The 25,060-nt window shown below is 47.1% G+C and overlaps 1 protein-coding gene across 15 annotated transcripts in view; it reads left to right on the top strand.

Moving 5' to 3' along the window:
* PLEKHA7 (pleckstrin homology domain containing A7) overlaps window positions 1-25,060 on the top strand; it is a 221,099-nt gene that overhangs the window by 170,705 nt on the left and 25,334 nt on the right. For 13 of the 15 annotated variants that reach the window (XR_006714108.1, XM_045484643.1, XM_045484651.1 and 10 more), the window contains 7 exons: window positions 2,032-2,502; window positions 10,596-11,118; window positions 11,615-11,701; window positions 14,620-14,673; window positions 20,881-20,961; window positions 24,585-24,653; window positions 24,836-24,916. Coding sequence is in view for 14 of the 15 variants with exons in the window: in XM_045484643.1 (XP_045340599.1) it covers window positions 2,032-2,502; window positions 10,596-11,118; window positions 11,615-11,701; window positions 14,620-14,673; window positions 20,881-20,961; window positions 24,585-24,653; window positions 24,836-24,916 (1,366 nt within the window). In the remaining variant the exon portion in view is untranslated. The remainder of the gene's footprint in view (window positions 1-2,031; window positions 2,503-10,595; window positions 11,119-11,614; window positions 11,702-14,619; window positions 14,674-20,880; window positions 20,962-24,584; window positions 24,654-24,835; window positions 24,917-25,060) is intronic. The other 2 variants (XM_045484647.1, XM_045484645.1) reach the window with 1 other exon arrangement.

Raw genomic sequence — 25,060 nt, 5'->3', positions numbered from 1 at the left:
CACAAGTGTCCACAAGTACATCAACAAGTGTCCTCCCTAATCCCCATCACTCATCTAACCCATCCACCCACCCTCCTCTCCTCTGGCAACCCTCACTTTGTTCTCTATCATTAAGAGTCTCTTGTGGTTACTTCTCTTTCTTCTCCTTCCCTGCCTTCCCATATGTTCATCTCTTTTGTTTCTTAACTTCCACACATGACTGAAATCATATAGTATTTGTCTTTCTCTGACTTACTTATTTTGCTTAGCATAATACACTCTCTGTGCACATTGTTGGAAGTGGCAAGGTTTCATTCTTTTTGATGGCTGAGTAATATTCCATTGTATATATACCACATCTTCTTTATCCATCCATCAGTCCATGAACATTTCGGCTCTCTCCAAAGCTTGGCTATTATTCATAATGCTGCTGTAAACACTGGGGTGCATGTACCCCTTCGAATCTGTATTTTTGTATCCTTTGGGTAAATACCTAGTCGTGCAAATGCTGGATCCTAGGGTAGTTCTATTTCTAACTCTTTGAGGAATCCCCATACTGTTCTCCTGAGTGGACGCACCAGTTTACATTTCTACCAACAGTACAACAGTGCACGACTAGGGGAGGGGCAGAGGGAGAGAGAGAATCTTAAGCAGGCTGTCCTGCTTAAGGAGGGGGTTCCTCTTTCTCACATCACCAACACCTGTTGTTCCTTGTGTTGTTAATTTTAGCCATTCTGACAGGTACAAGGTAGTATCTCATCATTGTTTATATTTGTATTTCCCTGATGATGAGTGATGTTGAGCATCTTTTCATGTGTCTGTTAGCCATCTGGATATCTTCTTTGGAAAAGTGTCTATTCATGTCTTTAAGGCTGGGATCTTTTTTCCAGGGATACTGGCTGCCCCATCCAAGGGTCCTTGGCAATTTTTTGGTCCTGCTGGGCTGGGGTGTGTTCTCCATTCTCCCTAATCTAAATTCTGCAAAGCTTATGGAGCTGCTGCTGTGTCCCTGGTACCAGGTAATTGGGATGCAGACATAACTAGGATCCTGACCCAAGGAAGGCAGGGAGAAAGGCAGCTTGCAATAGGAGACAGGCCATGAAACGGGAGTCCTTCTCTGTGCCTCAGAAGTTCTTCCTGTAGACTCTGTTCATGTCCTGACCTATGGCCCCCAGCCCATTCTCCTTTATAGTTTCTAGGTCTGCACATATGTAGGCCATGGACATACATATGGAGAGGCATTAGAAAGCACATGGGCTCTGCAGCCTGGTTGGGATTAAGCCCTGGCTCCACTCTTTCCCAGCAGTATGGTCTTGGACAAATCATTTATCTTCTCTGTGCCTTAGTTTCCTTGTCTCTAAAATTTGACTGTTTAGAGGATTGTTAGGTCAGCATTCTTATGGGTTCCTGTTTGAGAAATAGGTAAGAGATTACATAAAGAGGTTGCTGTGCCTATTTACTCACCATCTTGGAAGAATGTTAATTATGCTGCTAATTGTCCTTTGGGCTGTGCTAGATGCCAGTGGGAGAGATACTGGGCTTAAAAGCCTTCTATCCAAGCTGGACTGCTCCAGACAGATAAATGGACAAAGAGCAAAAGAGAAAAGAAATAAGATCATTTATTTGTTCAGTAGTATTTATAAAGCATCTACTCTACACCAGTCATTGGACAGAAGTTCTAGGCATATCATAATTGGCCAGATGGGCCTCTGGCCTGAGGGACCTCATAGTCCACTTGGGTGTTAGATGAGTGAACATACAATTATGGTCCAGTGTATTAGTATGACATGGAATCAGCAAAGGTCCCAGTCTAGACTGGGGATATGTGTCTGGGGTGGCTTCCTGGAGGAAGTGACATGTAGTCCAGGTCCCAAAGCACTAGAAGTCAGGCAGGAAGAATGAAGGACTAGGTGTGAAAGATGTTCCAGGCAGAGGGAATAGTCTATGCAAAGGCCTGGAGGAAATTTGAGTGTAAAGTATACTGTTCTTTGGGGAGTCTTGGCTGCCACTGGTGCTGTCTGGAATGGGCTGAATGTGCCTCTTTCATTGCAGGGACATGGAGAAGGTGGAGCGGCAGGCGGTCCCCCAGGCCAATCACACAGAGTCCTGTCGAGAGTGTGGCCGTGTGGGACCTGGACATGCAAGGGATTGTCCTCACCGCAGCCATGAGGATTCCTTTGGCTTCGAGAGGCGGGAGCAAGAGGAAGAACGCTACCGTTCCCAGAGGGACCCACTGGAGGGCAAGCGGGACAGGAGCAAGGCCAGGTCCCCATACTCACCAGCTGAGGAGGATGCCTTGTTCGTGGATTTACCTGGTGGCCTGAGAGGCCAGCAAGCACAGCCCCAGCGGGCAGAGAAGAACGGAGTGCTGCCCACCACATATGGCCCAGGGGAGCAGAATGGGACCAGCGGGTATCAGCGAGCCTTTCCTCCCAGGAACAACCCTGAAAAGCACAGCCAGAGGAAGAGCAGCCTGGCCCAGGTGGAGCACTGGGCAAAAGCCCAGAAGGGGGACGGCAGGAGGTCAGTAATAGATTCAGGATGGCTGCTACTAATGAGTGTAATAATGTAATAACGGTAGCCATCATTTACCCAGCACGTGCTGGGTAAATGCTGGCCTTAAACTCTCCACCTCCATTAGCTCCATAAATTCCTGTAACAACCCTGCAAGGAGGGGATGATGTCCCCAGTTTATACTGGGGACAAAGAAACTGGGGCTTGGAGAAGTGAAGGAGCCTGCCCAGGGCACATGGATAAGTGGCAGAGCCAGAGTGCAGACCCGGGTCTATGAACCTGCCAAGTCTGTATGAGATTATATCAGGTGGCTTCTCTGTTCCCTAACAAGTGTGTCTGGAGACAGCATGTAGATAGTAACTGATCTCTTACTCTGCTACTTCTCTACATCCGGGAAATATTTGTAGAGTAAATACAGATCCATTTTTAATTGCAGGCACACAGAGAAGTGCTTAGGCACTGTTGACAGGAGGCTTTATCATACCTATTCCTTCAAGAAGCAGTTTTAATGATTCAGAGGGCATGCATCTTTTGCTATTTGCAAAGCACTGTTTGTATTTTATTATAATTTTAGATTAATAAGGGCACTTTTCTGAATGTGAAAAATTCAGGGTGACCTGGCTTCCCCATTTTGTCCTCCTTATGAAGACAGTAAATTGTGTCACCATCCCCAGGCTTCAAAAACAAACCACTGACTGCAGAAGAGTTAGCGAGGCCCTCATGCATTCAGAAAGCTCCTCAGGGACTAGAGGGGCTGCAGTGATGTGTCACAGCTCAGGCCAAGTCTGCCACAGACTTATCTGCCTGTGATAAACATGCTCTAAAATGCCACACTGCATTCTCCCTGTTGGTGGGGCCCAGACTTTCCCCTGTGGACTGTTGTGGCAGGAGTGCTCCCGAGGGAATAGCTTAGGCCTCCTTCTAGGTGTGTGGGTGTTGTGTGCATGTGTAGGTAGCATAACCTCTTTAATCTGGTCTCGGTGGGCAGTTTGTGAGGGTAGATGGTGGAGAAATTACAATGGAAATCCCCCAAGGAATTGGTAGACATTATTGTGGAACAGACTAGGAAAAGGAAGTCCTTTTGTGTTGTAGCTCTCTTCTCATTCCCACCTGGGACTGGCCAGGTGTCAGTTCCATTTGTTCAAATTTTGTGTCTTATTAAAAACAGAAAGCTACTTCCCAAGGACACAGAGGTGGGAAGCTTCTATTCTTGGTGCTGGGCTAGATAGACGCCCCCCTGGGAGGTGATTTTAAGTGCCCTCCCTGCTGAGCGAGGTTGGAAAGTTAGCAGGCATTGCATCGTCCAGGTCCTCCTACTCTTTGGTAAAAAAAAAAATTGGATTTTATTTGAAACAGCAGTAGGGGAGCCACTGGAAGGTTTAAAACAGGTAACTGATGTGATCTGATTAATGATTCAGAAAGAAGAGCCCAGGAAAGATGCTGTTGTAATGGTCTAGGATGGTAACAGTGGAAATAGAAAGAAAGAGAATGATTTGAGATACATTTTGGAGGTTGAAACAGCAAAGCTTGTCAGTGATTTGGATGCTCAGGATGAGAAAAAAGGAGGAATAAGGATGATCCCTAGAGTTTTGACTTGAACAGCCAGGTGGTTACTGAGATGGGGAAGGCTTAGGAGCAAGATCAGGGAGGTGTCAGTGTTCCCATTTTGGTAACCCTGTTTGAGAAGCCTATTAGCTATCCAGAGGGAGATGTCAGGTAGGCAGTTCGGTATGGATTGTGGTGTTGAAACCTGGTTGGGAGTAGTCAGCACATAAATGGTACCTCAACACTAAGAAGTTAGCAGCAGAAGGGGGATCCGGCAGAGGCAACAGGTGTGGTTAGAGAGAAGCTACTCATGGTAAGTTAGCTATTTCCTCTTGCATGCTGCAACTGCTAAGAACTGAAGTAAATATGGGGCAGGTTAGGGGAGGTAAAGGCAGGAGAAGCTAGAGATAGTGGCAGATAGGAAAGATAAGGATTTAGCCCAGATGAGCCTGTATATCTTGCTAAAGATTTTGGGTTTAGTCTTGGAGGCCTGTGAAAGCCATCAATGGTTTGAAGAGTACTGGCAAGAAAGAGGCATCAGGATCACCAGGGGAGATTTTCTAGCTTAGATGGTCCTTACTACATCCCAGTTCTAATACAGCAGGTCCATATATATGGTGAAGAAATCAGCCACGTGATTCTGATATGCCCCAATCAAAGTGAGAATGGTAGTTTTAGTTTCCCCTTACTCTTATAATATTTTTTTATTAAAGCAGTATATGCACATAGTTTAAGGATTTAAGTAGTATGACCCCCATCCATCCCTACTTCTGATTTTTGTCCCTTTGAGGCAACCACTTTCAGTTCTTTCAGTAGTTTTCCCAATTTACCTGAAATCAAATAAGATACTTACATTGCTCTTTCTTGATTTTTCAATTTTAGTTATCAACCGACATTCTACTCTAGAAGATAAAGATTGAAGTGTCTTATACCCCACTCTGCCTTTCCAGTAGACATACACTTACCTGTATCCTAGCTTCGCAATATAGCATAATTTTTCTAGTCAGTTTTTATATTATGACAATATAAATATTCACAGCTGGGCCATATAGTATACTATTATTTCATTTGTACAATTTTTGTTTTCTGGTGTTGATAATTTTCATGCTTATAGTTTGCTGTGTTTTTTTTTTTAAGTGTGTTTATTTATTTTGAGAGAGAAAGTGTGAGTGGGGAAGGAGCAGAGAGAGAGGGACAGAGAGAGAGAGAGAGAATCCCAAAGCAGCCTCTATACTGCCAGTACAGAGCCTGATGTGGGGCTCAAACTCATGAACTGTGAAATCATGACCTGAGCTGTAGTCGGACGCTTAACCAACTGAGCCATCCAAGCATCTCAAGTTTTCCTCATTTTCTTTGCACCAGTTACTAATTCATCACCAAATTCATAGTTAGTTCCATGTGTAAATCTCCCTTTGTTCAGTACCTCCAAATCAGTAAACCACTCACAAAAAAAAAAAAAAAAAAAAAAAAAAATTCAAATACCAAAGGATAAATAATGAAAGATAAGTGTCCTTCTACTTTATTTCAGAAACCTACTTTCAGTCCCTAAAGACCAACCACTGTATTAAGAAAAAGAAACCCTGTCCTTCACCTTGCTTTTTTCACTTAATGTGTCAGTGTATGTGCAAGTCTATATGTAGATATTTGAATATCTCTTTCCATATCAGCACATATAGACATATATCATTAATTTGGAGTAAGCAGAGTATTCAATTGTATGGATCTGCAGTGATATTTATACCATCTCCTACTGATGGACAGTGAGGTTGGTTACAAACATTTGCTGTTATAAACTATGCTGCAGTGCATATCCCTGTCCATTGTCTCTGCATATCAGTGCATGTGTACTTAAAGAACAGATGACTTTCAGTGGAGTGACTGGGTCAAAGGATACATGCCATTTTAATTATGGTAGTTATTACAAAATTGTCCTCCAACAATGCTGTTTCAGTTTATACCTCACCCAAAGTGTCCTTGTCTGTCCATCCCCATACTGGCACTGAGAACTACTATTTCAAGTTAACTCCTTGCTCTGATGACACTATGGCAGCGTTTAGATGGAGAAGAGCCTGAAAGAGGAAATGATTGAGTGTAAGCTGGTCCTACCTTGGGTAGGAGACGGGGAGGACCCAAACCGAAGCAGTGAAGATGCTGAGGATTGTGAAGAGGGTTGGGAGGATACACAGATGTTGAGGTTGGGTAGGTATAAGAGTTGGTAAACTGCTTCATTGAGGCCTGGAAGGTGAGGAAGGCCACAGGTAGAGTTAACGTTAACAAGTTTGGCTTGGCAAGTCAGTAGATGTGGTACAGCCTGGATGTGAGGTGTTGTAACAACACTCCCCTCCTCACCCATACCCCTGTGTGACTCTAATGTACAGCCAGGCTTGAGAACCCTAGCTCAGAGTGAGCCATAGCAGAGGGCCAAAGGCAGAATGAGGAGGACTTCCAGCCTAAGGGGTGGACAAAAGCAGTCTCCATGAAGGAGGTGAGCAGGAGACAGGTGATGAAGGGAGTTTCATTTTGAAGGAGTCTGGTTTGTGCTGTGAATGAGGACTTCTCCTTGGTGGGTGGTGCCTTCCCACAAAGCTGGGAGGCACTGAAAGAGTATCTGGAACCTAAGGTCTCTGATCAGTCACTGGGGCTTTTGATTCCACTGAGATTCCTTTTATTTTATTTTATTTTATTTTATCTTATTTTATTTTATTTTATTTTATTATTTTATTTTATTTATTTTATTATTTGAGAGAGAGAGGATACAAGTGAGTGAGGGGCAGAGAGAGAGGGAGAAGAAGCAGGACTCACCCTAGGAAAGGCTTGAACTCACAAACCTTGAGATCATGACCTAAGCTGAAGTCAGTTACTTAAGTGACTGAGCCACCCAGGCTGAGCCCCTCCACTGAGCTTCTGGATGAGCTTGCATGGGCAGACCTGATCTGCCCTTCTCAGTGGAGCTAGGACCTTCAAGTTAGGTCAGGAGGCAGAATACTATGAGAGGAAGACAGGAAGAACCCAGAAATGTGGCCTGGCCAGCAAGAAACTCTTTGTGGCAGGGGCACAGAAAGGACTTTCAAAAGCTGTGTGACTGATATGCAGTTGTAAGTTGTTGGTTGACCTGTCTCTACATAACTGCTTCTGGCAGCCCACAAACCTATGTTATTCTGCTACACGCAATGGCCTGTACTTGGGGCCGGAGGGGCACACAGGAGAGCTAAAAAATAAGTGAGTTGCAAGGAGATGACAGGGTTGGGGAAAGCGTCGAACTGTCCTTAGATATGAGCTGGGAGTTTGAGCCTTTCTTATCTATGGGGCAAGGTGACATCAGGTCTGTAGATGAAAACAATTCATTGGCCTTGAAGGTCATTGAGCACACAGCGAGAGAAACTTCAGTCTAGTGATGGAAGTGGATCTCAATGGGCTGAAAGGTGAAAAGTGAGGAATTGAAGACACCCTTTTGAGAAGAAAGCTGTTAGTCTCTGAGCACGTGAAGTGCACAGTCTCTGATCATTCACTTGTATCTGGAAAGGACTGCATCTTGCATTCCCCGAGTTGTTTTCCTTAAAGGTATATTTGTAATCTCTTACAGTCAAGTGATAAGTAGATCTGGCTGCTTAATAAAAAAGCCTCCTCCATTTGAAAATATAGAAGAGGGATGTCTGTGCTTTATATGATTCAGACTGTACTAATCTTGTTAGATTGAGCACGTTAGACATTGCAAGGAGGGTTATTTGGACTGTAATATGATCTCATATTTGTGCTCTAGACCACACAAGAAATTATTTCTAACTGTTCTTTTAGTACTTGGAGATACGTATTATTGTGTTTCACATCATTGAACTCCTTTAGAATGATGTCTTTCGAGGATAAGCTGATGTACCCTTAGAATTCTACATTCTAAGAGATTGTTGTGAAATTCTAGCCTTGCATTTTTTTCTGGGTATTTAAAGTAATTTACATACCCATAAAATAAAAAGGCAGGGGTGGGGGTGGTATCAGGGACTCAGATATTACAATAAGGAACAGAGTCGAAAGTGAAAGTCTTGCACAATCGATATGGAGGTTAGGGCGAGGAATGTCTGTTGCATAAGTAATTGGTTATGAAAAGTGATTTTACATTTCGATATTACCACTTTGTAGTGGCTGTATCAGAATATCCTCTTTAGTGCCTTTTGGAACAGGGAGGCCCCATGGCACAGAGCAGGGTAATGAGGGCAGGAGACCTTGAGCTTTCTTTTTGGGTAAGGCTGGGGTTGGGGGCCGGCAAATGGATCTGCTGTTGGGGGCAGCGCTGATCTGGGTGCACTTGCCTATTTCAGGCAGGATCTTTACCTTTCCTTAAAAACCTACCTCCTGCAACCCTCACTCCACCCTTGGTTAGTTACCTTGATTTGGCCTCCGGAGCTCACCATTGCACTGAGGTCTTTGGGGTTGCCCCCAAATGGCCAACCCTGGGGAGTGGGGGTAGGGGGATAATAGTGCATAAGCAGAGCCCATAGGCTAGAGGACCAGCTGAGGGATTTGGGGGTACAGCGGTGTGGGGGTACTCTGGGTGACATAGGCACTGGGAGCAGGCTGCAGAACCAGACCAAAGGCTTGTGCAGGTGTGAGCACAGCAAGGACATACTTTGCATAGTCTGAGTTTTGCTTCAGTCAGAGTGAACAGTGGTTGATGGAGTCATGAACTCCCCAGTGGAAGCCCCTAGCCTGGTTTCTGCCACCAATGCTGTTTGAGGATTCAGCCACTGCTCCCTGCTCAGAGACACATTCCCCTCTGACTTTGGGAAATCAGTAGCAAACCTGCCACCTAGTGGAAGCAGACACACTAGATGGACACACTAGACAGGTCCGAAGAGATCTTAAAATTACCTTCTGTAATTGCAAAGGTAACGATGAAAAGAGAAGAAAGCTACCATTTTTGAATGACAGCTATTTCTGATCCCTGCAACAATCTATTACATTCTTAGTATTCCCATTTTATAGTAGGGAGAGTGAGGACATAAAAGACAAGAAGGAAGTGCTTAAACAAGTTGAATTTAAGATGAATTTAAGAACAACTAGAATGGCACTCTTCAAACTTTGGCCACCCAGAGGGCTTGTTAGAACACAGGAGGTCTGGCTCTAACCCCAGGGTTTCTGATTTGGCAGGTCTGGGTGGGGCTCCGTAACCTGCATTTCTAACAAGTTCCCAGGTGCTGATGCTGCCTGCCCATCCATGACCATACTTTGAGTAGCACTGGCTTAGAACAATATCTGGCTGGTTATGCATCAGGACTTTCTCAACCCTGGACAGTACCACAGAATGTGAGACATAGTTCCTGCCTTCCGAGGATTTACAGCTTGGCTGGGGAGGAGATGCCTTATGAGGATGAAAAGGTTACATCAATAAAAAGACCTTGGACAAGTTTCCTACCACATAGTCACTAGGTCAGAGCAGAGCAGGAGCCCTGAGAGCTGCAGTATTGCTGACGGCCTCCGTGTAAAGGTCATGGGACTGTGTTGTGGAGAATGAGTGAGATTTGGATGAATAGGGCAAGGGGAGCCCATACAGATAGGGGAGGCAAGAACAATAATATGAGAATAAGGAAAAGTTTCTGCAAGGAGGAAGCTGAGGCTCAGAGCAGTCCGGTAAGCTGCCTAGGGTCATATAGCCAGTGGATGGTAGAGCCAGCATCCAAACCCGGGTCAAGCTATCTTTGCTTTTTCCACTCTGAGAAGCTGCCCGGGTGTGTAGGAGGCCAGATGGGATTAGGGTGAGGCTCTTAGTCCCAGGTTCCAGCAAGTGCAGGGATGCATCTATGCATCTGAGCGGAAGTACCTCTAGCTATTGGGCTCTAGATGCCTGACCTGCCCCAGCCCATTCCTGGTCCTGGTTGGAGAAGCAAGCAGTGAGAAAACAGCAGGACTGCAAGGTGGGTTGGGATCAGGTGCTAGAGAGTGGTGACTACTAAAGGGTTTGGGTTTTATTTTGTAAGCAGTGGGGAGCCATTGAACTTTTTGGAGCATGACAGTAATTGGACCCAAGCAATTGACTGTCTACAGTGTGGACACTGGTTAGGAACGTCTGAGTTGTCTGGGGGAAGATGATTAATCAGTATCTGGACTAGAGTAGTAGAAAAAGAAAAGAACTGGTACCAGCCACTTCCTTTAAGAACCTCCAGAACTTGATGTGAGGATACCAGCAGAGGGCAAGTCTTTATGACCCAGAGAATTAGGAGGCATTTCCTAGTAATAGGCACGCCTGTTTGGAAGAGCTGATGAGCAGCAGGAGGGAGAGGAGGAGGCAGGTTCCCTCTTGCACTTGAAGTGATGGATGTGGGGCAGCCGGGTTGCTTGGAAGGGGGTTGATATTCCAAGGTTGTTGGAGAACAATAGTTTTGGAGTCCTCTGCAAAGGGAGGGAGTGACTGAGGTCCTGGGGCCTGCATTGATTGTTCTTTGGGGTTCTTCGCGGGCTCCCTCGTGTGCCTGGCATTGTGGATTTACTTAACTATGTTTCCAAACACCTGGCAGATGTCATGCTGTTCATCTTATCCATTTTTCTCCTTTTTCCTTTCTCCTCAGCCTGCCGCCGGACCAGACCCTTCCCCACCAGGGCCCCAGCCAGTCCCTGTCCTTCCCGGAAAACTACCAGACCCTTCCTAAGAGTACCCGACACCCCTCAGGGGGCTCCTCGCCCCCTCCCCGCAACCTGCCGAGTGACTACAAGTATGCGCAGGACCGAGCCAGCCACCTGAAGATGTCAAGCGAGGAGCGCAGGGCACACCGGGACGGCACCGTGTGGCAGCTCTACGAGTGGCAGCAGCGCCAGCAGTTCCGGCACGGCAGCCCCACGGCGCCCATCTGTGCTGGCTCGCCAGAGTTCCCCGACCAGGGCCGGAGTAGGAGCATGCTGGAGGTGCCCCGCTCCATCTCTGTGCCTCCATCTCCCTCGGACATCCCTCCTCCGGGCCCCCCGAGGGCCTTCCCACCCAGACGGCCACACACGCCGGCAGAGAGGGTCACCGTGAAGCCGCCGGACCAGCGGAGGAGTGTGGACATCTCGCTGGGGGGTTCTCCCAGCAAGGCCCGGGGCCACACCACCAAGGTGAGACTCTGGAGGGCTGCCCTGCAGCTGGGGTTCAGCCCTAATGCTCAGTTTGAACCCTCATGTGGTTTAAACACAAATTTGAGCGATTTTGAATAATGATAGGTGATACCTGTGCAGTACTTTTAGGACCAGGTGTAGTACTAAAGGCCTGACTTTAATGCTTACAAGAACCCTGTGATGTAGGTGCTCTTATCATGCCCACTTCACAGATGCGAATAAGAGATGAAGGACCATACAACTGGAAGTCTGCTTCCTTGCAGCTTGGAAGGCAGAAAAGATACCTGTGTTCAGTTGGTTCAATAATTTTTAATAACCCCAACTTCAGCTTTATCTCTCCAAGGGGCTTTCCCAGTTTACACTGTTATATCCTGGTGAGAAAGATGTGGAGCCCCATTTCACAGATGAAGAGGGATAGTGCTGTGTGGTAGCCTGTTCTGGTGGAGAGGGGCAGAGGTTCCGGACCGCAGGGTGACTGCCTATCTCTCCACCGTAGAACTCTTCTCATGTGGACCGACGCTCCATGCCCTCCATGGGCTACATGACCCACACTGTCAGCGCTCCCAGTTTACATGGAAAATCGGTAAGCCGCTCCTCCTCTCCCCGCCACCCCCACCCCTACGAACGCGATGCAGCCTGCGAAGTACCACCTCACTGAGTTTGCTCTCCCCACCCCCACCCCACGCCAGTTAAATGCAGTGTGCAGGGCAGCTTTCAACCCCCACTTTAGAAATGAGGAAACCGAGGGGCGCCTGTGGGTGGCTCAGAGGGTTAAGTGTCCTACTTTGGCTTGAGTCATGACCTTATGGTTCGTGGGTTCAAGCTCCACATTGGGCTCTCTGCTCTCAGGGTAGAGCCTGCTTCAGATCCTCCGACCCTTCTGTCTGCCCCTCCCCTGTGTGTGCGCGCGTGCGCTCGCGCGCGCTCTCTCTCTCTCTCTCAAAAATAAATATTAAAAAAAGAAGAAGAAATGAGGAAACTGAGACTCAGAGAAATTGAATGACTGGCTCCGTGTTACCCAGTTGGCATGGGTCCCCAGATCAGAGGAAGAGCTTGGGGGAAGTGGAGGAAAACGTGGGCTTTTCCTTTCTTTCAGGCAGCATTTTTTTTGCCTGCAGCATTTTCCAGCCACCCGACTTTCTCCCATTAGCTCCTCTCCTCTCGTCCAAGTCTTTGCTTTGCTTAGTTAACTTTGTCTTCAAAGCTTGAGTCTGGGTGAGGTTTCACTGTTGGTTGCTGTTTCCTGAAAAGAAAAAAAACAACAAAAAAACCCCGCTTCCTGCAGCTCTTTTCTGCCAGTGCCTTTGTTTGTCCTGATGACAGAATTAATGCAATAATTACTTCATGGTGTCACATCAGTGCTGTCCCGGCACCGGGGTGAAGAGTAATTATAGCGTCGTGCTCCTGCGGTGGCTAATTTCCTCATGATGTGTCTACACACCTGCAGCTGGAGGAGCTCTCACTGCTTCTCACCCGGTTACGGCGGCACCAGGCCAGGCTGGCCAGCGTGCGAAATCTTGCCGTCGGCCAGTTACTGCAGCACCAGCTGACCTTTCCCACCTGCCAGGTCAGCGCCGGTGGGCTCTCTCAGGGCCGGGGCCCCCCTGGGGGCAAGGGAGTGACATGCTGGCTCGTGTTGTTTCGTGCCCACACTCTAGTCTGTATTTGCTGTCTGGCTCTTTCCCTTGCTCCCTGCCTGTTTGCTTCTGGATGCTACTGGCACACACTGTGCAGTGGTGGTGGGGCCCACACCTCTGGTGCTGGGGAGGAGACTGCATGTGGTGTGAAGGACCCGAACTGTGGCTCCTCTGGCTCTGAGTAGTTAATGCCAGGCTGGTGTGCTGGTCATGTCCAAAGAGCTGTGCTGACTGTCATTCTTGTTGCCACCTTGGGCACTCCTTGGGATGCTGAAAGGTGTGCTTCGTTGGTGTCAACCTGGAGGGGAAAAGGCAGAGTGTCTTCTCTCATCCTGGCAGTGCCCTGACGACTGATAAAGCATCCTCACATCTCTTATCCTAGTGAACCTCACAGTAAGTTGGGAGAGGTTAGGCAGGACAGGAGTTACTACCACATACGAGGCACTCGATCTAGAAGGGAAAATGACTTGCCTGGGATCCCTCAGCCAGAGGCCTGCAGGCTGGAGCCAAAACTCAGGTCCTATCTGGCATAGTGTTATAAACCTTCCAGGACATGGAGGTTTGCAGGCAAGCTTCTAAAGGGGGGACCAGAGAATTGCTCTCCCAGGCATCTTGAGCAACTTAAAGAAGATGTTCACACGAGGCTGGTCCCTCTGGGCTACAGAAAAGTAGAGGACAGATGAGGGAAGTGACAGGATTGTCACCTTCCTTAACTGTCCTGTTTTAGTGAAACCTGAGGGACTCAGGACACGTACTTGGAAAAATGAATGTAAGGGAACACAGGCAAGACCCCTAAGTTGTGAATTTGGGTGATTTTAAATAATATTCAGTCCTCTTACTGCTGTTCAAAGTGTATAGGGACTGGGCTGAAGGGGAAGTAGGGATGGGTAAGGGGACAGTTTAGGGATAGAAATAGCATCTTGGAAGTCACTTAGTGTCCCTGACAATGGTACTTCAGGTCTTCTCATGCTTAAAAGCACAGCCTGAACATCTCACATTGCTTACTTGTGTTACATCAGAGATGTAAACAGGGCCCTCCCCCAGCCCTGACTTGCCTTGGTTTGCTGGGAGGCCTCTTATCCTGCTGAGAAAGTGGTACTCAAGCCATTTTTCTTAAGCCTTTACAGCCCCTCTGCCTAACAGCTTCTGTGATCTGTTACATGGGAAACACAAGTTCTCGAAAATCAGAGTCTTTTGCTTATTCTCACTGTTCCTGGTAATTACACCGAAGAACTCAACAGATTGTCAGAGACAATGCAAGCAGCCAGGTGTGACCCTGGAACTTCCTCAACTCCTGACATGGCCCCATGCTGAGCAAAGGGAGCCAAAACTTCCAGCAGCTGCTGGTGCTTAACATCATGGAACCCAAGGTCATGTCAGTCAGGACCTACCTGTGTCCCCACATCCTCTCCCTGCCCTTCTAGGCATTTAGCTGCACTAATGAGAGGGTCATTTTTGATGACAAGGATTGGAGCATTGGTGATTCATGGGACCCTAACTCAGATATTGCATGCTCTTCTAGCTAGACTGTCTAGTTTTGTCTCAGGAGCTCACCACTGGCCTCAGCTGCACTGCTGTCTTAGTGGTGTGTGTGCTGTCTCCCTCTTCCCCCCGAACTGTCCCTCAGCTAACTGATAGACCAGCTGGCTTTCTCCACAGTGACCTGCAAGGTCCACCATGCTGAAAGAGGGCTTTGAGCTACACTGAGATATTTGTGCTTCCTTTGTGGCCCCGGATGTGTTGGCCTGCTGTAGTTCTTTGACCCTGAATCTGTGCAGTGTAAATGGTTCACACATGAAGCCCTGAGTTTTAGAAACCCTTGGTGTTCATAACTGGCTTTTTTCTCTGTGTGCTTCCATTGAAGGCTGACGACACCTACCTCCAGCTGAAGAAAGACCTGGAGTACCTGGACCTAAAGGTGAGTGACGACGTGAGGACATGCACCGCATGTGCATGCCTCCCTTGGACGTGAGGCATGCCTCCCTTGGACATGCACCTTTCTGAGCGTGTCAGCCTCATTGAAGCCAAGCTCAAAGGCCAAGGCTGTGCGGGTCTTATCAAATCTGGATCCCAAATGAAGACGTCTCTTGTCTGAATGAGAAGAGTTTTATTTCTTATTGCCTCAAACCCTGGGTGCAGTTCCTTGATAATTCTGCCGTAAGATTTCTGGCTTATGGGATGAGGGCATAAGATCTTGATCTCTTCCTATCCTTGGTAAGGACCCAAAAGTGCTTTTAGATAATAACTGGTTGCTTCCTCAGAGCCTCCAGTGTGAGTGGAATTGGGTTTGGTTCATAGGGTGCCACTGATGTGTGTCATCAGCTGTGAGTAGTTTGGTAGGTTGTTTTTTTTTTTGTTTGTTTGTTTTTGGTTTTTTTGGTTTTGTTGCTAAGGGAGTGGGTTCCACCTGGAATTGTGCAGCTCTGAGGCCTACATGGTCTCCCATATGGATAGTCTCCCATCCACATTCAGGAGATGAGCGCTGGGCCCCTCCCTGTAGGTGATGAAGCTTCAGGCTCTAAATTAGCCTTCATAGCGCAGAGAACCAAGAAAGCTGGTGTACAAGTGTGAGAGGCATTCTGCGTGAAAGAGAGCTGCTATTGTGTCATTCCCACAGCTCTCTGAAAGCTCCCACTGTGAAAAGCACTTCTTATGCCTAAACCATGAAATAGACTCAAGGAATGTGACCTTTAATTAACTGTGGGTGTGAGAGAGTGGGAGGGCCTGGAGGAGGACACCCAGGCGACTGCCACTGGGCAGGCCCCACCCCCCAGCACCCCTGTGTACCTGGCTTGAGATATTTTTAACATGGGGTTTGTCATCAGCCTTGGAGAAGCAAGAGTGTGAACACTATGCCCCGCGGCAGCCGATGGCGGACCTCCCTACACTGAGACAAGATCAGAGCCTTTGTTTAGGAATAACTTTTGTATCTGTGGAGTATGTGCTGTGTAATCAGCTCTGGAGAAGCCTAAGGGAGATGCAAAAGAAAAATTGAAACTCTCTGGCCCTGAGAATCTCCCAAATGATCTGGGTTAGAAAAGGAAAGTCTCCCAAAATAACACAGGCTTGTTTACAATGAACTTACAAAGATCTGTCTGGCCTAGTGCTCAGAGTTGAGGTAGTGAAGATCACTGTGGGCTGCGATTCTGGGAAGGCTTCTGGAGGAGGTGGCGTGTGTGTGTAGCCTTGAAGAGCCAGAGGGTTTGAGTTGGTTGAAATTAAAGGGACGGGAACAGTGGGAGTCAAGGAGAGCCAGGGTGAGGGTGGTGTGGCTAGGGCTGGAGGAGGCAGACTGTCCATGTTCCTAATTCTTCACACAGGAAGGTGCAGTGAACAAGAGGCAGACTTGGCTTTCTGACATGAGTAAAACCAAAAGGGTTCTCTCAAAACCAGGACATTTTCTAGCTTATGTGTCAGGTCACACAGAGCATGAGCGAGTATTTTAAGTATGGTTGTAGTGCCTCAGGATGCTCAATGTGCAGTCCAGCCTATCCTGCTGTGCCCTGATCCTGGGCAGGGTCCTTCCACCATGCCCACCACCCCCACCTGACCTGGAGAGAGGTCCACCCACCTTCACCTGCTCTGTGTACCACCTCGTCTCCATTCCCTGGCCTCCCAGATAGCCAGTCACCATGCCATCTGCTTGGCTCTTCTCGCCCCTTCCTGGGGGCCAGGCAGTCAGCCAGAAGTATCTGTGGAGTATTCACAATGTACCTTGCATGGGTGGACCCCGAAGCGTTCCTCAGAGTTCTTGGTGCACAGTGCAAGAGAGAGCTTAACGTGCCTGAGCTGAAGGAATAGGAAATACCTGTGTCCTGATTCCTGTTTGTACTGGATAGCAGAAACTCACAGTTGGTCCTGGAGGGAAGATTCAGTTCAGGTCGATTTTATTTCAAGATCATAGAATTGGAGTTAAAAGGGATTTAAAGAGAGAAGCTGAGGCACAGGGTGGCAGAGCAGAGCCAGGAGTCCTTGGATGTCCTGACTCCAAACAGAAGTTTAATAACAATAGAGGGTACCATGTATGACAGTCACTGTGTTTTACTTCTGTTAACTTATGTAACTCCCAGAGTGGCCCTGGAAGGAAGGTGGTTCTTATCTTTTTTTCACTGACTGAGGCTCAGAGAAGAAAATGACTTTCCCAAGGCCACATAAGTAGTTCCTGAGGAGTTGGTATTTAGGTATAGCTCGGAATCTGAAACTTGTGCTCTTTATCACCTTGCCTCCTAGCCTCTCTTAAAATGCTGCTTCTATCACTGTGGACCCAAAGGCATTCAGTTTCTGATGGAACTGAGCTGGGGTCATTTTCCCAAGAAATGTATTTGATGTGATAGAGGCAAGATGTATCCTTGGGGTGTTTCACTAGCTAGGCGCTGCCTATGCCCAGAACATTAGTCTTTCTGGAAGTTGTCATGTGATAGAAAACAGCTGTGTTGATACCAGAGTTCTCCAGTCTTATAGTTGTTACTCCAGTTGCTAAGTTCCTCTCAGAGAACTTTCACCCCAGATGAGCTGCACTTGCAGCAGGGAGGTGCTGGGGTTTGTGCTGTGTGTGAGTTGTCTATCTGGCATAGCTGCCAGAAAGGTACAGGGTACTCCCATCAGGGAGGCAGTGGGCCTGCTCTGCTCTGCTCAAACCCAGCTGGGGTATAGGGTTCCCTCATTTCAGGATCCGGACGAGGAAAGTGCTGGAAGCAAAGCAGAGGTGTTGAGGGCCTATAGAACCATGGCTGAGGAGTGTATTAGGTAGGATTCTTTTGTTTGCAGGCGTCTGAAACCCAAATCAACCTGCGAATAAGCCAAAAAGGGAATATACCGGTTCTTTTAGCCAAGGGCTATATCCCAGGGGCTCAGGCCACATCATCACTGTTCTACTTTCCCTGGTGTGTGGGCTGCTTCCATATGGCCAGGGAAGGTGGCTACCTGCAAACCCAGGTTCACTTCCTTCCAGCTTAATGTCCCCATGGGTGGCCAGTTGCAAACCTAAGACTCCCTGTGGAATGAGGGAGGGGTTCCCTAACGGGAAGTCTTGCTAGGAAGAAATAAGAAACACAGCAGCAGTTAGCACAGCTGCAGTGCGGAGTGGTGGAAAGAGTTCTGGGTAATTCAGGAGACATAGAGACAGTCTACAAAGCTCTAAAACATTACCATGTGTCTTCTGTGGCTGTAAGACACAGAAGGCTAGGAATTAAGACAAATCAACTGTACTTCAATTAAAAAAGAGAGAGAGAGGTGGATAGCAGCTACAAGTAGAGGGATTTCTAAAAGGGTCTGCTCAAGTTGTGGTGAAACACTCCCCCCTCCGTCTCTAGGGTGCAACTGAAGCTAGATGAACACTGCGGGACAAGAGGGATGCGTGATTATATCAGGAAAACCCTAAGTCCCATTGGCTCTTGAGATTGAGACATACTAGACAAAATGAGCTGATGCTGAGCTCAGCTGGGGTCCCTGAGATAAGGACCTTTATGGGCAGAGTTGAATGGGCCCTGTAGCCCAGCCTGGGTGTGGGGACAGCAATGAGCACAGCCCCACTGTGACCAGCTGCTTGTGAGAGGTCCTTGCGGGGAGAGGAAGGAGGTGAGCCCATCTCGAGAAAAACAGCCTCCCTATCCCCACATGGTTGTCCTAGGCTCCCCCATGGCCCTGTTCCAAAGGCCACAGGCTTAAGGATCCAAAGCTCCTGCCATCACCAATCAGCTGATGCTCAGCTTTCAGAATCAGTATTTGCTTCCCCACATGTTGTGGAACTTTTTCTCCCTAAAATGAGCATTTCTGCTGTTGTACCAAGTGCTCAAACAAGGGTGTATTCTAGTCTTTTAGAAGATGCTCTGTATCAATGCTCTTTTTGGAAAATGTTTACTCTTCTGGCATTTTACTTGGTGGTGCCAGGGTGGAAAGGACTCCACCTTGATTAAGCATCTGTTCCTGCCTGGCAGTGTTTGGGCACATGTTCATTATCTCACTTAATCCTCTAAGCAGCCTTGAGAGATAGGAATTATTACCCCCGCCCACATTACTAACCAAGAACCCAAGTATCAAGAGAAGTCACTTCCACAGTAATGTGTGTGGAATTTGAACCCAGTGTCTAACTTTACACCTGCCTTCTTTCTTCTGTGTACCATGTACTTTGCCCACCCTAAAGTTGTATTCACTGAATTGTATTTCTGGCATCATAGTTCTGTTTTTCAGCACCCTATACCCTTGCTAGGTCTGAAGAAGCAGGTATGGTGGTCACTGTTATTGACAGCTTAGATTGTTTTTATGCAGCTGTGAAGCACACCTGGGAAGGGGAGGTGGAAGGGAGGGTATCTGCTGCTGGTCAGGTGGTGTCGTTGTAGGTAGAGCAGGTTGCAGTCAACCCCACAGAGACTGTTTGTTGTTCCTGGTTGAGGGATGTGTCATCAGTGGCTCCGGGCAGTTGGCCTCCAGACTCTTCCTGACTGAGCTTGAGATCAGGGCTTCTCTGTTAAGGGTTTATTTCCTAAGTTAGCTTCTAGAGCAAAGTTTCTTAAGTTGTGGTCTAGATACCACCTACCTCAGGATCACCTAGGAGCTTGATTTTTTTTTTTTTGAAGTACAGATCTTGGGGGTTCTGTTGAATTAGAACTTCTGGAAATGGTGCCCAGAATTCTGCATTTTTTAAATCAAGCTCTGGGATGATTCTTGTGCACAAAGAAGTTTGAAGTCTGTTGTTCTGGAGCAGAGATTATTAATCCTGGCCATGAACTAGAATAACCAGGAGAGCTTTTAAAATGAGTATCAGTGCTTTGATCCTACCCCTTAGAGATTCTGATCTAATTGGTAATACTCCGGTATCATTCTTTAAAAACAAATAAACAACTCTGTAGGTGTTTCTAATATATGGCCCATATGGTTGAGAAACATTATTGGCCAGGGTTGAGAAACATTATTTCAAAGCAGTGGTTCTGAACATGTAATTCCAGACCAACAGCATCAGTAATACCTGGGAATTTGTTAGAAAGGCGAAATCTTGGATCTCACCCCAGACCTGCTCAGTGAGAACCTCTGAACACAGGGCCCAGCAAATCTGTATACAGTTGACCCTTCAACAGTGTGGGAGTTAGGGGCATCAACTCCTATGCAGTTGAAAATCCAGGTAAAACTTAACTCCCCAAAACTCAACTATTAATAGTCTACTTTAATATAAACAATCGATTAACACATATTTTGTATGATATATGTATTACCTACTGTATTCTTATAATCAAGGAAGCTTGAGAAAAGAAAATGTTAAGAAAATCATAGAAAAGAGAAAATTTATAGGGCTATACTGTTTTTGTTGAAAAACAAAAATCCATGTATAAGTGGGCCTTCATAGTTTAAACCCATAGTTCAAGGGTCAGCTGTATTAACAAGCCCCCTCCAGGTGATTCTGAAGCATGCTGAAGTTTGAGAACCACTTTTTACAGTAGTGGTTCCCAGTCTTGGCTTGCACATCAGTATCACCCAGGGGGCCTTTTAAGGACCCACTCCAACGAATTATATCTGAGTCTCTTGGAGTAGGACTCGGGTATCAGTTTTTTTAAAGCCACTTGGGTGATTCCAGTGTTCACCCAGGGTTGAGATCCACTGTTTTGGTGGGTAAGGACAGTGTTCCCTCAAAGGAGCTCTAAGCATTTGGGATCGTTGGTAAGACATCATTATTTAGATGAACATAGGTGTGGAGATGAGGGTCTGGGGCACTGAAGGTGGAAAATGTGGGGCAGGGATGAGACTAACGCATGGCACCACCCTAGTGATTTGATGTCTTGCAATGTAAGGTGAGGGAGGACGAAGGAAGAAGCAAAGTCCCTTCTTGTCTTCTGCAGGAGAAACAGGAAGGAAATGGGCACCGACATTGGCCCTCTCATGTAGACTAGCCTGCACTAAGATCCTTCAGGCAGAACTTATTTTCCCCCATTTTATAGGTGAGGGATCTGAAATCTGGAAAGGCTCAGCAGCTGGGAAGCAGCACAGCCAGACTGAGACTCAGTCATTTGAACTGCACAGCACGCGTCCTCCTTAAAGTTTCCCCTTACCGATTCCCCAAATTCTGGCTCCTTCAAGTGTCTTTTGATGTCTCACCTGTTACGTTTTGTTATATTTGCCTTTTTGTTTGGAACAGATAAAAAATAATGAACCTTTGATCAACGTGCTTTACAAAGTGCTGAAGAAGTCAGCACGGGGCTGTCGGCCCAGGAGAAGCGTAAGACGATCTGATCTGTGTCTCCAAGCGGGGCCATTCCATTGCTTTTGGCTCAGTGCCGACTTCATCACTTGCTTAACCAGGGGCTCTCCTGACCGCCCCCAGGCTTCCTGCAAGTCATCTCAGTTTATTTTTTTCTCCTGTTGAAGCTCCCTTCAGCATTTTGGCTGGTGCACCAAGCTGAACCTCTCACATGCGGTGTTCTGTGATTCCCATCTTTTGTGCTGCCGCGGGGGTGGGAGGGGCTTGCCTGGCTTGCCACCAGCTTGTGTTGTGTTCCCATTCTCTCTCTGCCTCCATGGCGAGGACTGACCTAGACAGAGACCAGTGTGGTCTATGGAGTCAAGCATGAGTTCTTAGGAAGGAGTTAGCAGTTCCTGGTCACCTTGGAGCCTCTGGCATATCCTGAGATTCTACCATGGCCTTGGGATTAGGCTGGCTCTTCTTCAGGGCAGGGTGTTGATATTGAAAACAGTCTAGAGCTGGACTAGAACAAAATGGGCCACCCCCTTTCCCAAGTTCCCCCTTTGACTGATGCAGAAGTAGTGCCTGAAATGTAGCCAACTTTTGTAGCATTCCAAGGGAGGCTACAGGTTGGGAGGCAGGTGCTATGTGCAGTCATCCCGAGCCCTGAAAAAAGGTGTGTCGAGATGTGGTGGAAGGGAGGTAAAATGCCTGAGTGGCCTTCAGTTCCTTTCTGGTGCACAGACTCTTTCAAATGGATGAGTGCCCACTGAATTTCTCTTTTTTCTGGTGACAGAAATGCTGGAGACACATAGTTGATATTTCAAATGGATTTAAACATTGCTATCACAAAACACAGTTTTAAAAGGAAAATTACATGTAATATACTACTTGTAGATATTTCATAGCAGCCTTGACTCCAGAACAAAGCTAAATTCAGAAGTTTAAAGGGCCTTTGAGCTGTGTAAGTACTTTCATGAAGCCCACGGTCTAAAGCCTATAGGAGTAGGAGCCAACTCACATGATTTTGATACGGTCACAGGTTCATCAGGCAAACACTTCCCAAATATCCTCAATGTGGTGGGCCCTGGCTGGACTTTGAGGATACAGAGAAAATATGTCATAGTCCCTACAACCACCTCTCATCAGGTTACTATCTTTTGAGGGGAGAGAGAGCACATCATCTAATGTACTAAGGCCCATAGTTGTGGGAGACATCAGGTGTGGGAGGACCTCCCCTGAGGGGCACCAGACCCAGTTGGAGGTGAGGGAGTTAGGGAAAAGCAGCAACTGTCCCTCTGTTGAGTCTCCAGTCCTAACAGACTCAGTCATTTCAATTCCTAACTCACAGCACCTTAACCGCAGCCATTAAAAGGGGACAAGAGAGAGTTACTTCTTAGAAAAGAGGGAGTAACCTAATGTCCTGAGAGAGAAAAGAAACATTATGTGTCAATCTAAAATGGAAATGAAAGCACAGAAATTTAGAAGAATTTAATCCAGAGGCAAATGGTCCTAATACACTTAACTTCTAAGAAATTCCATATTACTGATTTTTATAATGACTGATTCATCCCCGAAAAGGTTGAATTTATATTCAGTTCTGTGAAGGCAGTGTAGGATTTACTTCTAGAAACCTTTCCATCAAAAAGTTTAAAAGGTTCAGCTTTCTGAAAATGCTTTTTTTTGTGTCGAATACGTCATTCCTCATGGCGCTGGATAAATGAGGCATTGCTCAATTAGATTCTCTGCCTTGCTATTTCAGTATCAAAAAGATATCATCTGTTAAAAGCTTCAGTGAAATCAGGGGAAGAGTTTTGCTAGGAGGAAAAATCCCCACAGCATATCTCAATTTGAAAATGATTTCTTCCTGGGAAGTGAGCCAAGGGTCAGCCCTTTGGAGAGTAGACCAGCTCATTGTCCTCTGCTTTAATGGAGGACTGTGACACAGAGTGACCTCCCTACCTTTACCTGCTGGGTTCCCCTGAGTTTGGCCCAAGTCCTGCCTGGAAGGTCCAGCTGTTCGTGGTTCACCAGGTTCATTCCACCCCTCCTCCTCCTCCCTATCCTTATTCTCCCCACCTTTCCTGCCCCTCTGTCCTTGCAGGAGCCAGCAGTTTGTTTGTGGATTGTGGCAGTAGTCCATGTGTTCCGTGACTGTGTGTATACATGTATGTACACATAATCTGCCAGTCTGAAGAGCAGAATTTGGCTGGAGTTCTATTTTTTCCAGGATGCTGCAGCACTGACCCACATGTGTTTTACCTTTGACCTACCTGCAATGCAATAAGCATTTTCCCAGTGCCTTCCAGTGTGCCAGGCTTTATGTTCAGGGCTGACTTGACCAAGATAAATAAGACATCTGTCCCTGCCATCTACTGTGTGACCAAAAGGAGCATAGGAATGGATGGGGGTGTGTCTGCAGCCAGACTCAGTCCTCAGCTCAAGGCCTAGAGATGGCATTGTCCCTTGACCTTGACCTTCGCATTTGCCAATGATTATAAGAAGAAGGAGTGTAGGACAGTTGGGCACATGAGTGGCTTGAGTTCTAAGGAGGATGTTTGCCAATATATTTTTGCTTCTTATTTACACTCACAAACTTAGTGGACCTCTCAGATGGAGTAGGGAGAAAGTGAGGGCCATCTCTCCAGCAATTGTCTATCCATCCACACCGGAACCCTCTGCATAGTATACACATCACCTATCTCAGCTATGATTGACTCCACCCTGTTTCCTTGGTCATATCTGCAAAATGGAGTTCAGCAAGATGGTCTTCCTTGCTGCATGGGGCATATTTGACCTGTCTCCCTGACCATGACTTGGCCAGGGGGGTGCATCTGTGGAAAAGTTCCCCCACCCCCACCCCATACAGCTTTTGGCATGAAGGAGATTAGGGGGTAGTGAAAACATGGGCTAAAGAGTTGGGTTTAGCTTTGTAGGGGTTAGTGGGAGATGGCAGCATGGTGCCCACATGGGGTCAAGGGAAGGATGGACAATGTTATGAATGCCCACTGGCTCATAAGGTTGGGTGATTTTTGTCTACTGCTTCTTGGTTTCCTTTCTTGAGAGGACAGGGTAACTTGTGACTTACACAAGTATGACCTAGCCTCAGTTCTTTAGGGATCAATTGAAAACCCCAGCCATCCGGGTTCCTTCATCCCTTGACCAGATTCTCTTCCCAAATGGTATAGGATGAGATAGGCTGACCTTGCTCATGGGGAAGTAAGCTGCTAAGAGGCTTCCTTAAACTAAGGCTTGACAGTGCCCCAGGGGCTCACTGGTTCCTCCTGGTTCACCTCACTGCCCTGGCTGGGGGGTCACATTTTCGATAGCTAAACTGTGTCTTTTAAATCTTCCAGGATTCATACTGGATTCACTTTGGGCAAATTAAGCTTCCACAGTCAATGAGACTATATCTTGGATGCCTATTTTTTCTTTAGTTTGAGGAATTTACAAGTGCTTCTTGAATCACAAAAAGGCTTTGGTTTTTCCCTAAAATGAAACAGGCATACAAATGAGGTAGCATCTGAGTTTTTGCCCCTTTCATGCGATGACCCTACCTGTAAAGACTTCCACACTTGTCCATTGTGGGGCTAACTCTCCTTCTCTAAGTCTAATCCTGAACCTTGAGGTTAATCTGCTTCAAATTGTTCACCTCCCAGATGACAGGCAGGGATCTTGTCAAGGATCGAAGTCTGAAGCCAGTGAAGATCGCGGAGAGTGACATTGACGTGAGTAAACAGGGTGACAGGCTGACCCCCCCGGCTGCCTGCTGCCCCTAGACCCAGGGGGGGCGGGCAGCTTCAGGCGGGGTTTGGAGGGATTGGAAGGCCAAAGACCTTCTGATCACACTTCAAGGTTGTGCCCTTTTCTCATCATCCCAGGCCTTCTCCCCACCTGTTCTTGCTCACAGGTCAAACTGAGCATCTTCTGTGAACAAGACAGGATCCTCCAGGACTTGGAAGACAAGATCCGAGCCCTCAAGGAGAACAAAGTATGCATCAGTTTCACATAATCTTGGGCTGGCTGGCAGGGGGTTTTGTCATTCTGTATTTTCCACAGATACAGATTGGACTGTCATGTCACAGGTATTCATTTAGCCAGAACAGGTACTTGTTTATCTAGAACAATGTGTGGG

The sequence above is a fragment of the Leopardus geoffroyi genome, chromosome D1 (genome assembly GCF_018350155.1).
Source record: "Leopardus geoffroyi isolate Oge1 chromosome D1, O.geoffroyi_Oge1_pat1.0, whole genome shotgun sequence".
Classification (NCBI taxonomy): domain Eukaryota; kingdom Metazoa; phylum Chordata; class Mammalia; order Carnivora; family Felidae; genus Leopardus; species Leopardus geoffroyi.
This window is presented reverse-complemented; position numbering and strand designations above follow the sequence as displayed.